At 40.8% G+C, this 15,578-nt stretch overlaps 1 protein-coding gene across 1 annotated transcript in view; it reads left to right on the forward strand.

Moving 5' to 3' along the window:
• The window catches only part of rasgrf2b (Ras protein-specific guanine nucleotide-releasing factor 2b), a gene marked incomplete at both ends in the record, with an annotated part of 41,535 nt that overhangs the window by 16,505 nt on the left and 9,452 nt on the right, over positions 1 to 15,578 (forward strand). Inside the window, 15 exons of the mRNA XM_080499000.1 lie at positions 681 to 787; positions 946 to 1,093; positions 4,572 to 4,661; positions 4,775 to 4,911; positions 5,525 to 5,641; positions 5,822 to 5,901; positions 6,876 to 7,069; positions 7,162 to 7,271; positions 7,361 to 7,479; positions 8,123 to 8,283; positions 8,381 to 8,447; positions 8,948 to 9,084; positions 9,557 to 9,639; positions 9,961 to 10,209; positions 14,159 to 14,652. Coding sequence (XP_080355126.1) covers positions 681 to 787; positions 946 to 1,093; positions 4,572 to 4,661; positions 4,775 to 4,911; positions 5,525 to 5,641; positions 5,822 to 5,901; positions 6,876 to 7,069; positions 7,162 to 7,271; positions 7,361 to 7,479; positions 8,123 to 8,283; positions 8,381 to 8,447; positions 8,948 to 9,084; positions 9,557 to 9,639; positions 9,961 to 10,209; positions 14,159 to 14,652 — 2,293 coding nt within the window. The remainder of the gene's footprint in view (positions 1 to 680; positions 788 to 945; positions 1,094 to 4,571; positions 4,662 to 4,774; positions 4,912 to 5,524; positions 5,642 to 5,821; positions 5,902 to 6,875; positions 7,070 to 7,161; positions 7,272 to 7,360; positions 7,480 to 8,122; positions 8,284 to 8,380; positions 8,448 to 8,947; positions 9,085 to 9,556; positions 9,640 to 9,960; positions 10,210 to 14,158; positions 14,653 to 15,578) is intronic.

The raw sequence follows: 15,578 nt of genomic DNA on the forward strand, positions 1-15,578 counted from the left end.
AGAGGCAGTTGGATGAAGAGCAGAGAGAAAGCCCATGCAAAGCTCAGTCTTCTCTGTTTTCCTTGTCTAAGAATAGTAGCTCTTCTGGTAACCCAATGCCCCAGGACATGACCAGTTGAATAAAAGCCTCTATCACTTCACATAATGCCGAGTGAATGTACGTGTGCTCTGCAGTAGGTGTGTGTCTCTCGCATGCCGCATGCATGTGTCTGTGCACAAGCGATGCAAAGTATTTTAAAGGCAAATACCCACAGCGAGTCATCAGAATAATAGGAGAGACAGAGAGAGGGAGGATGGGAGAGGGGGCAGACAGAGAGCAAGATAATTTATGGTGATGATAATATGTTGGTGAAGAAGAAGAAGAAAGGAGGCATAGATGAGACTTGATATTTTATTTCAGGGAGCCACCCTCCTCCTCCCTGTCTGCCTCTCAGTTGACATGTGAGGTGTTTGAAACTTTGAATTGAATGACTCTGGGTTAAAAAAATGTGTGAAAATATTTCCCATATGCCCATGCTATATGTGATTATTTGTGGCCAGTAAGTATCTCAAAGGGCCAACCAAAACACCTGGAGCTGTAAAAAGAGATGGTTCACAGCGTTGCAGAGCGGCACTGAAGGCTTGTTTGGTCACAGGACCACAAGAATAAACAGTTTTTCTCTCTATGTTTCACTCCTCAGCATTACTTTCTCATCGTGTTTGGCCATGATGGACAGAAGCCTCTGGAGCTGCGGACTGAGGAGGAGAGTGAGTGCGATGAATGGGTGGAAGCCATTCAGCAGGCCAGGTACACACAATCTGATTTAAATGCTCATTTAAATGACTAATTTCCTACTGCAGCTATCATTGAACAGAAGTGCTGAAATTTATTGCGCTGATTCCACATTATAATCAATGCTGTGTTGATGATTTCTGACCCTCTGTACACTTCTGTGAAATTTTCAGCTACTCGGATATCATCATTGAGCGTGAGGTGCTGATGCAGAAGTACATCCACCTTGTGCAGATTGTGGAGACTGAGAAGGTGGCGGCCAATCAACTGCGAACGCAACTGGAGGATCAGGACACTGAAATCGAGAGGCTCAAAGCAGAGGTACATTTGGAGTGTGTATAAACACACACACACACACACACACACACACACACACACACACACACACACACACACACACACACACACACACACACACACACACACACACACACACACACACACACACACACACACACACACACATTCAAACTGTAATCAAGAGGATATTGCTTATATCTAGCTTCATTAATTTAAATCACAGTTAATCCTTTTTAATGCCATGACAATAATTTGTTACCAGGAAATTATCACCTCTACCATGTTGGATTCTAATTCCTTGCTAAGGTGAAAAAAATCATTTTCAAATGCATTAATCCTATTAGAATAGAAACCTGCATATTTCATCGAAACCATCCCTTCTGTGCAGAGTTTGTTTGTTTGTTTTGTGAAAGCAAAAAATATTCTTTTCTTGTTGTACTTCTGATCTCATATACCCTTCAGGCAGGTTGAAAAGTCAATACAGAAGTAACTTTGAATAAAAATCTGGGACCACTAATAATGAAATGTGTTTCCTATTATCACAAACAATAACTGCCCAGATAGAAGTCTAGAGTAGTGTAACCTTCAGCTGTATCATTTAAAAAGGACTGTTCATCTACACCCACCATCTTCATACCCACAGTGTTAGAGAAGGATCCAGAGGAAGCAGGAGGAAGAAACAAATGGGCGTTTAAAAATGTAAACAAATGTTTTCCAACCAGCATCTGAAGCAGGATTTTATACAGCTCTCAGTGCTGCTGTTTTTTTAATGGGTTTTCCTCAAGTTCATAAAGAGACAGAAATACATCCACGTGGCACATTAAAATAAGAGCTGAATATTACTATATCTCAAAACAAATTTGCCCCATATTTGGCTAATCTGAGCAATCAAGGCAAGGGTGCAGGACATGTTTGACACTTGCTAATGTTGAGTCAAAGAAGCCAGAACAACAGACCACAGACTTTTGGAAAGAACTGAAAATCTTAAAAAACAAGATATATTTCCAATTAAGCCAGCCAGTCAATCAGTCAGTCAGTCAGTCAGTCACTCACTCACTCACTCACTCACTCACTCACTCACTCACTCACTCACTCACTCACTCACTCACTCACTCACTCACTCACTCACTCACTCACTCACTCACTCACTCACTCCGGCCCTCCTACTCAGAGATCACTCTTCTTCAACACATGTAACATATTCCAAGGAGAAGCATACAGTATGTACATAACTATATATAGGTTTGTTGGTGTGTGTGTGCATGTGTGATCATGGCTATGTTCCTGGCAGTGGAAGAGTGGGTGTGAACGATGCTCAGTCACCTGGGAGGAGAAGCCCACCATTCAATAACGACAGTCCATCAGCGCCCTTACCAACAGATGCTAAATCTTTATACTTATTAAAAGCAACGGTGTCATTGTCCGATGAATCACTTTCCTCACACATAAACCACAAATGACCTCCACAACACTGCTATTCAGAACTCATAACAAATTGCCACTCACGTGAAAACATGCAACCACAGGAAATGTAAATGTCTTTTGGCCTTTTCTGAAAGAAAAGGTTTCCAATGCAATTTTATCCAGTAGAGGTGTATTGTGCTATCATTACATAAAAGCATTTCACTCATTACACGTCTAAAAAATAGGGACACCATAGAAACACCATTACTGTGACTCTACCTATAATGGAAAATCTGCATATATTTTGCATCAGATTTTAAATCGACAATTTATACAGCTAAAATATATAAACAAAAGCACATTTTTTAGTTAATTATAAATAAATCATGCAAGCATATTGCAGGGTCATATTGAACCACTAAAAAAGCAAGGAAAAAAAGTGTTACCCTTGCATTATTTCCACTGTAATTCCAGCATTCCAGTATCATGTTAATCTCTTTATTTGATCTTTCTTTTATATCTGATGGAATGCAACTTATGTGTATGCTGGTCATGTGTCTGCATCTACGAGAAGGAACATCAAAGTTGTTCTTGATGTGCAGGGGTTTCAGTAATACTAATGTTGATGCTGTGCAACAGTTGTCCCCCGAGGATGCTTTTCACTCACTTGGCCAGCTGCTAACATCTCCATAAATCCCAAGTCCACTGTCATTTCTATTTCTATCTTTGCTATTTGTGTTGAAAATTAAATCTTTAGAAACATGCATGCAAATGCTACTTTTGTCCTTGAGAAGAAACAATTCTCTGTTTTACAGTAATGGGTTATCCCAGTACAAATGCTTTGTAGTAATATTCCCTCTCTGGGATTATATCTCATTGGTATGATATGGTTAACTCAGCTTGTAATGAGAATGCTAAGGAAAGTCGTTTCATGTTTGGAAACATCTGCCTGTGTAATGGGGCAGCTCATGAAAAAAGGATTAGACTTCGAGAGCCAGCCTATAGTTGGTGATCCAGCTAATTAAACCATACTTTTGTTTGTGTGTGTGTGTGTGTGTGTGTGTGTGTGTGTGTGTGTGTGTGTGTGTGTGTGTGTGTGTGTGTGTGTGTGTGTGTGTGTGTGTGTGTGTGTGTGTGTGTGTGTGAGTGTGCGCGCACGTGCACTGCTCCGTGTTTATGAATAATTAAACCAACTAGCCTCTGTACCTGTCAACAGTTGGCAGTCTGTCTCTCCTCCGCTGTATGATGGTGCTGGTGCAGAAGGGAATGGAGATGAAGGTGTGGGGCTGTTTCTGGCTTTGGTTGCATCCTTTGTTCGTTTCGCTGTGTGTGTAATGCACTGATGTTTTCAAGAGGCCTGGTGGTGAAAACAAAAAGCTGAGCGAGATATGGTACCAAAACCAATCTTAACCTCTTTCCCGCTTATATCTGCACAGACGGCAGTGCTGCCACGAAAATCCTTTTACCTGCTGTGTTTGAAGTTAGTCATCACTGTCACATAAGAAGTCTATTAAGTTTACAATGTTAGACTTAATAATGTTCTGGCTCTGGACCTACCATCCAGGAGGATGATGCTAACTTTGTAGACTTTTTTTTTTTTTTTGCAGTGAGTAAATGTTAAAAGTCTGACAGGACGATCTGTGCATATTTCATGGCTGTAAAATGATTCTAAAATCGGCACCGGTGGACAGATGGTTTCCTAACATGGCAGATTTATACTGTTCATGGATATACCAAACACAGTCAGGCACATGTGAACCTTAATTAGCTTACATTCATCAGCAGTGACTCACCATCTCTCTTCTCTCTCATCCCCTCTTCATGTAAAAAAGGCACCACATTGCTGAAAACAAAAACAGTTGAATACATGCCCTCTTATGTAATATTTAGAGAGAAGCAAGTTGTATTCCCTGTGGTGATGTGATAGCCTTATAAAATACATCTTAAAACCCGTGTGTGATCCATCTGAGTGCTTTTAAAGTAAGTCAGGGAGTTTTATTGGCCATTTTCTTACGATATCTTTAAAGAGTGCTGCTTGCGTTTATTCACTCACATTATGCTCACATTGGTTATGTCTGATTTCCTGTTTATGAAGATTGTAGCTCTGAACAAAACTAAGGAGCGGATGCGGCCGTACCACGTCTACCATGAAACCGAAGACCCGGATATCAAAAAGATCAAAAAAGTACGTAAGCCAATTATATATACACAGTACACAGCGTGTACTAGATGTCCCGATACCATTTAGTTCTCCGTAAATCCAATTCTGAATGTATGTCTGTTGTCCTCCGCCAACAGGTGCAGAGTTTCATGCGAGGCTGGCTGTGTCGGAGGAAGTGGAAGATCATCGTTCAGGACTACATCTGCTCCCCTCACGCTGAGAGCATGAGGAAGAGGAACCAGATTGTCTTCAACATGGTGGAAGCAGAAACAGAGTATGTAAATACACTGTGGGTCAGCAGCACACACTCGATGATGCCGGATGTTTCTTCATTACCGTGGTGACTAGTACATCAGAAAGATGTCACTGATGAGTCTATGATAAATCCGTGAAACTTTCTCATAATAAATTATAGCTTTACTGAAAGCACCTTTATCCAAGGTTCTGAAATCTGGATATCATGTTTACATGCACAAACATCAGTTGTGATACTTATTTTGATGATGCCATGCAGTGCCACCTGGAATCTAGTTGCTCAAAGTGGTATAAAAGATGGATGGGTTCAAATAATCTTTAATAAAAGCCTTGTTAAAGCTATTAAATGTTTTTTGCTGATGTCGGCTGGTTAGAGAATTTGAAAGGTGTGGGCAGTCTTTAAATGAATCCTGCAAATTCTGTACCAGATATACTTGAGGTGGCATGTTAATATCTTGTTTTATCATTTGAATTTATCTCATAGAACATTATGCTATTGTGAAGAAGCTATGTTGAGCGTTTCTACCTCACATATTGGTTTTCTAATGTTGACCTGAAGTTGTGCAGTGATGATAACATGTTTTTCATGACTCACACTTATACTTTTTTCCCTCATGTATATGTGATAATAGGTATGTCCACCAGCTCTACATCCTGGTCAACTGTTTTCTCAGACCTCTCAGGATGGCGGCCAGCTCCAAGAAACCGCCCATTAACCATGATGACGTCAGCAGCATCTTCCTCAACAGGTGTGTGTATATCAATACAAATGTGCTGGTGTGTGATTCACCATCATGATCTGTTCATCTTTGCATTTAAATGGATCTCTGAAGTGCTAAATATGCAAGAGGCTCGTGCAGAAAAGAGAACAATCAAGCCTCGTTTTTTTCCACATCGGTATCCACATGGTATTTGCATTCTGTCTTCAGTGAGACCATCATGTTTCTACACGAGATCTTCCACCAAGGCTTGAAAGCGAGGATAGCCAACTGGCCAACACTGGTCTTGGGTAAGCTGTCACTGATCCTCAACGCACCAAACACACAAATGTTACGTGTGTTTGCACTCTCTGCAGCCACCTGGTTACATCAAGGTCAGGTTTGCAGTGCTTCGTCTCGTCCAGCTCGACTCACTCGTACGTCAGACTTGACGTTTTACTGCCCTATTCACACAACACATTTCCCTATCTCAGTCGGCAAAAAGCGTGCTCATTGTCTTGACAGACAATGAGCAGCCGGACCAGAAGGCGTCCCGCAATTTCACCTCGTAAAACGAAAGCCCCCTCAACAGATAGGCATCACCTAGGAAACGGACTGCTGAAAGACGTGGCAGCAAATTACTTGTTACAAATTCAAAAAAAAAAAGAAAAGAAAAAGCGTCTAGTGATTAAATATCACTGTCCTTGTGTGACTCCTTTTTTCAGTCTCAAACTGAAGGTTTCTCAGCCTGCAATTGATCATACTAATCGCAGAATGTTATATATCTCACTTGTTTCTTCAGTATTTCAGAGGTCATATTCCATATTCTTTCAAATACTGTTATTTATATATTTAAGCTCATCACAATGTACTTATTACATCCACAGACATAACATAAAAGCACACAATCAACTAATAGTCATTGATAGCACTGAAATGCAGCGTGTGAAAAAACAAGGTAATGCACTTGCACATTTGTGCCTGTTATTTACAGTTATTTTGTTATACATAACTTTGGCTGCATTCTCTTCTGCTTCCTGTTTCCTGATAGACTGACTTGTTGTGGTCAAGGACATAAATAACATAGGGCCACCTCATGAGCAAGACAAGAGTTTATCAGGAAACAAGACAAAGCTAATTTAATTGAAAAATTGTATGAGATTATTTTCTGACAGTGAATTTTGCAGTGTTAATGTAACATGCCTGCTAGTTTTCTTCTGTAGTTAAAATACATCTTGAACCAATACCCTGATGTCACTAATATACCCTGCACATTCATTTCTAGCTGATCTGTTTGACATCCTGCTTCCAATGCTGAACATCTACCAGGAGTTTGTGCGTAACCATCAGTACAGTCTGCAAGTTTTAGCCAACTGCAAGCAGAACAGAGACTTCGACAAGCTACTCAAGCAGTATGAGTCAAACGCCGCCTGTGAGGGGAGGATGCTCGAGACCTTCCTCACATATCCCATGTTCCAGGTAGATGATGGTCTGGACTACTACAACCCCACCATAACCTGCTATCACTTTCTCCATCACATGCTTTTGACATTTCTTTTTTCTCCAACAAGATTCCTCGATACATTATTACCTTGCATGAATTATTGGCCCACACACCCCACGAGCATGTGGAGCGTAAGAGTCTCGAATTTGCCAAATCCAAACTAGAGGAATTATCCAGGTACATAGCTCTTCCCTTTATATAATTTTGTGACAGGTCCTGATGCTGAGGGAAGAATGTACTCACTGTGTTTTTGTATTTGTGGACAGAGTAATGCATGATGAGGTGAGCGACACAGAAAACATCCGGAAGAATTTGGCCATTGAAAGGATGATCGTGGAAGGCTGTGACATTCTGCTGGACACTAGCCAGACCTTCGTCAGGCAGGGTGAGTCTTCATTGGGTTTTTATGGTAGATGCCGACCACTGCAGACTCGGAACGCCATACAAGAGCTGCAGTTTTAGAAATGCAGTCAACATGCCGGTCCTTGTTCATATCATTCAAATCCTTACAAAAAATCTGCACTTGCACTCTAATATACGGACATATCTGACCACTCAACAGATATCAGATAGTTATTCACTTCACCTGGCCCGCAGACTAAAAACTAAAGCAGGTTGCGCTAAAAATAACATTTGACCATTAAATTGTATATGAAGAGAAATTCCTGTATGATCACATGCATGTGCAAAACATTTTTGGGAGTGTAGCGAAGCAGTTACGACACGAAATGACATGTGAGTTATTTGGAACCTCCTGGGAAGTTAAATATACATCCAGCGGCTTCACAGTGGATATTTCCTCTGCTGCTGAGTCACACCCCAGAAAATTAACTCCGGATATCAGTCCTGATTGAGCATAACTTTTTTGTCTAAATGATCTCCTCCGCTCCAAGAACTTTTGATTTTACATGTCAAACATGTTTGCACCAGTGCAAATAGTTAGAAAAGGCACACCACACCTGAGTGTGGAGTGGAACATACCGAAATACTGTTAAGCTGCCCTGTGACACTGCCCTCCATCACTGCAGGTTCCCTGATCCAGCTGCCATCAGTAGAGAGAGGCAAGCTGAGTAAGGTCCGTCTTGGGTCTCTCTCTCTGAAGAAGGAAGGGGAAAGGCAGTGTTTTCTCTTCACCAAGCACTTCCTCGTATGCACGCGCAGCTCTGGTGGGAAATTGCACCTTCTTAAGGTGAGAATATGAAATAAGTAGCCCATCTTGAAGCCATATTTATTTGAATAATCTGATGACTCAATATACCAATAAATGATTTTACCATCTTTTTCAGCAAGGTGGTGTTTTGTCTTTAATTGACTGCACACTTATAGAAGAACCAGAGGGAAACGATGAGGAGTGTAAGTTTATTGCATTTACTATTTGATATGAACCACTCTTATAGGCTCATTTAACCACATTTAGTCCCTTGGCCATTCACAGAGGTTAATTGAGTGTTTAGCAATAATTGTCCAGAAATTACCTCAGTTAAAATTGCAGATGATCACCTCTTTAAATGTGAGGTTTTGATCTTTTAACATTACACACCTATCATTTCAAAAAATGTTAGTGAAGATGCATTATACAGAGTGGAGACTGATGAAACAGTATACATGCACACTTTGGTGTTACACTTAAGCCTCCAGGGTGAATAGAGGCGAGATACCAAGTTCCCCCTAATTAACCCTCTGTGCATCTGTGTGTGTGTGTGTGTGTGTGTGTGTGTGTGTGTGTGTGTGTGTGTGTGTGTGTGTGTGTGTGTGTGTGTGTGTGTGTGTGTGTGTGTGTGTGTGTTATTGTTGTTATAATCATCATTAAGTGGTCTGCTGTACTGTACAACGCTCCACCCCTTTTCCTGCAGCGAAATCTGGTGGTCAGGTGTTTGGTCAACTGGATTTTAAGCTTGTCGTTGAGCCCTCAGACTCCCCTTCATTCACTGTGGTATTATTGGCCCCATCTCGCCAGGAGAAGGCTGCATGGACCAGTGATATTAGCCAGGTAATACACAAATGGCAGAAATGCACACCCAGACGAACACACAAAATAACAAGAGCCTCCAAACGGTGAGAGCGCGTCTCCACTGGGCATTGAGGAGGCTTAGTGATAAGTAAACACAGACTGTGGTGCAGCTCCCCTGGGCTGACTTCAACTCACTGCCTCACTACTTCACAAACAGAGTAACACCATACAAGCATGTCACACTGGATTCCTTTTTTCTTCAGACACAATAACATAGAGTTTTAAGTGGCTTCTTTTTAATGTCAGTCCTTTTTACCAAGCAGCTCTCTTTTACGTCTCGAAGGAGAAAATGGATGAAGAAATGAATGCCGGCATGAATCGATATGTTTTCGAATGTTTCCAACTCCACCTGTTATCAACTCTCGCCTGTATTTTAAACAAATCCCCCCCTGAAGGTCTGCAGACATATTTCTCCCTCTCATCTTCTCTGAACATTTGTCTTTCTCTGTAGTGCATAGACAATATTCGCTGTAATGGCCTGATGACCAGTGTGTTTGAGGAAAACTCTAAAGTCACTGTGCCTCACATGATCAAGTAAGTATTTTTGTTTGTGTGAAGAGGAACACTCATCTCTTCATACCATGCTAGTATTGCATAAGTTAATAGCACACCTGGATGGAGATATAGTTGCATTGATTTATGCTAAACTGGTATATATTGTGCTTTTTTATTTTTATGTATTCTTTTGCTGATACCTGCTTGGACTGTTTTCTTACATTTATCGTGTCCTTCTTTGAAATGTGGATTTTCTCCTGATTTTTGCACTTTCATAACTATTTTCCTTACTTTTGCAGTCCAGCAGTCACCCATGCTTGGTTATGTGTGTGTGTATGTGTGTACGTGTATATCCATCAGATCCGATGTGCGTCTCCATAAAGATGATGTTGACATTTGCTTCAGCAAGACGCTCAACTCCTGCAAGGTCCCCCAGATCCGCTACGCCAGCGTGGAGCGGCTGTTGGAGAGGCTGACCGACCTGCGCTTCCTGTCCATAGACTTCCTCAACACCTTCCTGCACACATACAGGATCTTCACCACAGCGACGGTGGTCATGGACAAACTGGCTGACATCTACAAGAAGCCCTTCTCCTCCATACCTATCAGGTCCTACCATTCATACGTACAACTCTGCAATCACAAGCATAGAAACCGTCTGACAGGAAATCACATCCTAATGAAACACATTTTACATCAGCGAATAATGTGCATCGGTATTACATGGGTTTAATGAGCTTTCACTTTTCTTTTTAAATATTTGGTGAATGATGTTGGTAGTTTTGGGGTGAATCTTTTGGACTCAGTCAGCTTCCAGCACTATCCACAGGGTTGAACACATACTCAATGAAATGCATACCAGTGATGTTTGGGTGCAACAGTACACATGTTTCCAAAGGTTTTTGGCACTCTCGCTCTCTCTCTCTCTCTCTCTCTCTCTCTCTCTCTCTCTCTCTCTCTCTCTCCTTTCTACTTCTAGCTCACTCATAGGGGCCCTGGCTGCTGCACCGGAGCAGAATTGTGTGTTTATATTCCTTCCACAGCATAACTTGACTTACTTTTTCAACTGGAAAAACACTGACTTTTCCTGTGCCTGAGGGCGGGTTTGTATGTGAAGCCTGACTCACCAAAGCTTGTGACTCCCTCCAGGGAAAGAAAGCAGGGAAAAGACACACGAGGGACCAGAGGTGTTAAAGGTGTGAGTCTGAGAGGGAAGACCCCTTCCTTACACTTTTACTATTTTATATGCTTCTGTCCTTCATTTTCCAGTGACTCCAAAAAAATAAGTGACAATCACAACATTCAAAATGTCCCAAATGCTTATTTATAGTTTTAGATAGGTCAGTTCAGTTTCAGATGTGGATGGAAATTTCAAGCAAATATTTACATCTTTAAAGGGTCAACTTTTTAAAGTATTTTCAAGACCATCATTTAGTATGTATTCTAAACCCCTGACCGACAAAATTAGAAACAGTTTCTTAATAGTGCTTTAACTTCATACTAAACTTACAATCAATATAACGAACTTTAGCAGGCTGAAGTTGTATTAGGGTTTTCTTCTGATAGGAAAGAGCGGATCATTGCTTTGCCACACTTAGATTGTTAACATAATACTGTTGTTGACTTATACATCATCAGCCAAGCTTTTTTTATACATCACCCCATCACCATAATATAGTTCTAAGTAGATGGTTCATATACATCAGACAAAATAACAACACAGAACAAGTGAGAAACATAAAACAATGAAGGCATGGTAGATAAGTATTAAGGTTATTCCAATGAAACAACTGCTCAATTCAGTATCTAAGTACTCAATGTTTGACCTAACATTGTGGCTCAGAAATCATATGATATTTTTGGGGAATTTTTCTGTGTTTATGCAGACAGTGAGCTGAGATGAGCTTCAATGCCCTTTGCTTTACAGTGAAAATTTAAGTCCAGGGAGAGTTAAACTATTTAGAAAAAGGTTACATCTGTAAAGCTGTCATTTACATTGACAACAAGCTGGTAACAGTGCTATCTCTCGCGCAACGCTTTAGCTTTTAAATATCAGTTTAATGGCCTGCGCTCAAATAGAGCTGAAAAGGCTGGAAAAAAAATATTGCTTCTGCCCAAACAATTTTTTAGGTTGTGAGAATACTGTTCTTGCAGGGAATATGTAATTGTTGAATGTAAAAAACCAAAATAAAACTTTATTGGAAAAAAAAAGTAAAGTAACATTTTCTGTCTGTATGTCTGAATAAATAAACCTAACTCAACATGCTTGACCAACCCCAAGATGGTTATTAAACCTTTAGTCAATCAGGTAAGTTCAGTCGAGATCTCGGTCTGCTGATGAACAACAACTCTCAGACGCATCAATTCTGTCATTTGTCGAGTTATTAACTCCAGTTTTTCTTTTGGTTATACATTGGTGTTGGTGAACGAGCAGGAAAAAGAAACTCCTTATGCCATTTTTGTGTTGGTTTTTCACGATTCGACTTTTCAGAAGTTGAACATCAGCTACATCAAGCTTACCTTCCCTCTTTGATGATGTTCATTAATCATCGTTCCCTTAATCGCACCTCAAACCATCTTTAATCTTTGTTATCTCACATTTACACATTCAGGCCTCAGTGCAAACATCCCATCCATCCATGTAATCATTTTGTGTGTGTCATCTGCCTCCCTTGTCTCTTCATATCCCCTCCGACTACAGGGCGCAGTACCACTCATTTGACCGTCTGTCCATCTCATCCATCTGTCCTGACTACAGTCTGAAGATCAGGAAGATAGCCATGGATCAGTCCAAGTAACTGTCTATTCTCTCGTTCTCTCTTGTTCTCCTCTCTTTTTTCAGCTTCTGTTCTTCCTGCCTGTCCTTCTTCACCTCCTCTGGTTTTGCCTGATGCCTTAACTGATGCATGATGATACTCTTCCCTTGCTTGTGTAGCTTTTTATATGAACAACCGACCGGAGGAGTATTTTTTTTTTTTTAAATCAGTCTTCAATATTTTAGACTGGTGATGCTTAGAAAGGAATGAAACAAATATTGAATCATTTTGATATCTTGCAGCTGATCTGTAGCATGTTTTGTCACGGGAGCATCACTTTCTCAATGTTGATTTGTTGTATTTGCAACCATTGTAATTTTGGAACAGTTTTACGCTGCTCTATGAATCATTTTCTGCTGCTTGCGTTCGGTTCTGCTGCTTGCATCAGACCTCGCGATTTATCTTCAAACCCTTTTCACAGATCTTTACTTCCTCTATCCTTTCATTTCTCTTCCTCCTCTTTGAGTTTGGGATGTAATTTATGCTTCTATTTCCTCTTGAATAGTGTGAATAAATGATGGCTGTGTTTATCTATGCATGATTACTTCTCCCGTGGTGTAGTGCTGCAGCTACACGCAGCTCTATGTGTCGCGTTAATGTCACCACAAAATTGGTGACCCAATGCTTGACAATTAAATATTTTATATCACTGCCTCATGAACACATGGTTTGAATGTTGTAAGGATAATGTGGATTGAAAATTTACTTTTAAAAAGAAAAAAAATTCTAATGGATGAAATTGAGACACTTTGACAGTATTGTTCTGTTTTTTGTTTTCTACACATTGGCGCAGAATTTCCAGTTTGTGACTTTCTGGTCTGAGGGAAGAAACCTTAATGAAGAATATCCTTCATAAATAGATACCCAGTTCAGAGACCAGTGAACAGTAGAAAATGACTATTTTGTCTGCACAATGTGAGTACTGTATTAGCTGTCAATGGCAATTATTACATTTGGTAAATGTTCCAGAGCTCGCCCAGTTCACAGTAGCTCTATCATAGTGTGTACAATGAAAACAGCTGGATGAAACCAACATTGATGAATGTAGCTGACGTAGAGCCCAGGCCATAAAACCAAGACAGCAAGGGGGGACTGCACATTTTGACAATAACTCTCCGTGGGTTCATCTTGACTGAAGCAGCTTCAAGTTCGTGTACACTTATCCAGCTACTTCTTGATCAGTGTAACCAGGAAAAACATGCACTGGGTATCCATTATGGACGTATCCATCCTGTAATTACAGCTGACAGTTACCACAGTAACTTCACAGATATCATTTTGTCTCTGGCTCAAAGTCCTTGAAAACATACATATCACAAAGAAAATCATGTCACTATGCTAATACCTTCTGACTGCATTGAATGTGCCCACTCGTTATAAGTCACTTTGGATAACCACAAGTGTTAAATGCCCTAGATTTAGCACAGAATGCCTCAAGCTCACTCCATGCTCTATAAAATTATACTTGTCAAGCACTTTTTTTTTTTTTTTTTTTTTTACTTCGGCGTGAATTGTGAATAAACACAGTCTTAAAATATTCTGACCCTAAACTAAGCATTTATCTCCATCACAGGGAAACTATGACAAAAGTAATTTGTTATTGAACCTTTGACTGGTGAGGTCTTATTTTGAACTGTTGTAATTACGTTTCTTTTCATCTTTCCCTCCTTGTTCCTCAACTCTTCTTTTATTGCTTTTTCAATATCCTGTTATTTTGCTAACATATTGTCTTTCTCTTTCAGGTCCTTGGAGCTATTTTTTGCCACCAATCAAAACAATAGAAGTGGTGAGCATGTAAATGACAAATCTCCTCGTCTCTGCCGCAAGTTCTCCTCTCCTCCTCCCCTGTCCATCCCGTCCCGCACCTCCTCCCCCGTCCGAACGCGAAAGCTCTCCCTCCACTCCCCCATCACTGGTAGGGTCGGAGGACTCGACCTGACCAGCCCCCTCTCCAACTCTACCGCCAACCTCAACTCCTCCCAGTCTGCAGGCAGCAGCCCCACGTCTGCCCACACACCGCAGACCCCAACGCCTCAGACCCCGACTCCGACTACCACCTCTCCTCCGCCTCCCCTCTCCTCCACTTCCCCCCCGCCCAACAACTCCAAGCCACTGCAGGAGCAGGTTCCTCCCATTCCCTCGTCCCCTGATCAAAGCCCCGGCACAGCTGCAGAGGGCGACGAGGTGCCCAAGATCGACCCCTTCGGTGGGAAACTGCGTAGGAGTATCCGCAGAGGTGAGTTGTCCTCTCCACTCAAATACAGCTTCAAAACATTCGTAATCTAAGAACTATCAGTGATTCAGTACTATTCCTAATGTTTCAACATAACTCCAACACTAATACTTTTAATGATTTCATTATTATAATTTAAGTACGATTGGTATCAATTATTATGATTATTGTTTTCAATTATTTACATCTCTCCATGATTACCAATGGAATCCTGGCTTGTGATTACAGTTGTGCAGTGAAATTTGTATTGTTTTGTATTTCATTCTGAAGGCGGAGCAAGCAACCACCATGTTGTGCACAGGAACATTCAGGGGTTCAGAGTCTTGCAAAAGTTTCCCACAAGCATGATGATGAGTGTGGACAAATGAGTTGTGACATAGGCTCAGTTACTGTAAATAGTCTGCCCATTATGACAATCATCTGTTGCAGGGGGACCAGAGTCATTTTTGTTCAGGACACATATACAGCCTAATTTTATCTTAGCTCGGCTGGACCAGAAACACTGGCATGAATACCAATAAGTAATAATGACAGCTGCATATTGTTTCTATAGTTTTAGCTCAAAGAAAACTGAGTATATATTTGAAAATGCTCAACTTTAGGTACATAAATTACCCAGAAAATGCAAGGAAATTTCTTCTTGGTAGGAATTTTGCAAATCCAATCCAGGGACACAACCCACATACTTAGCTCATCCTACAAATGCATGTTACAGTGTTACAAATAGGGCATCATTAAAAAGGAAATAATCCGGCTGGTCACTGTACTGAGATTTATTGCAAAGAAGCACAGCGAAGCGTGATGTTGTAGCAGCCAGTCACTTCATTGGTTAGATTATTTCTGCAGTCTTCATCATGCTTTTAATGAATTCCGTCTCATAGTAAGAGGCTCATGCTGAGGAAGCGAGTTTTCATTGCTGCAACTCTGTG

This window comes from Blennius ocellaris (assembly GCF_963422515.1).
Source record: "Blennius ocellaris genome assembly, chromosome: 7".
In the NCBI taxonomy this organism is placed as follows: domain Eukaryota; kingdom Metazoa; phylum Chordata; class Actinopteri; order Blenniiformes; family Blenniidae; genus Blennius; species Blennius ocellaris.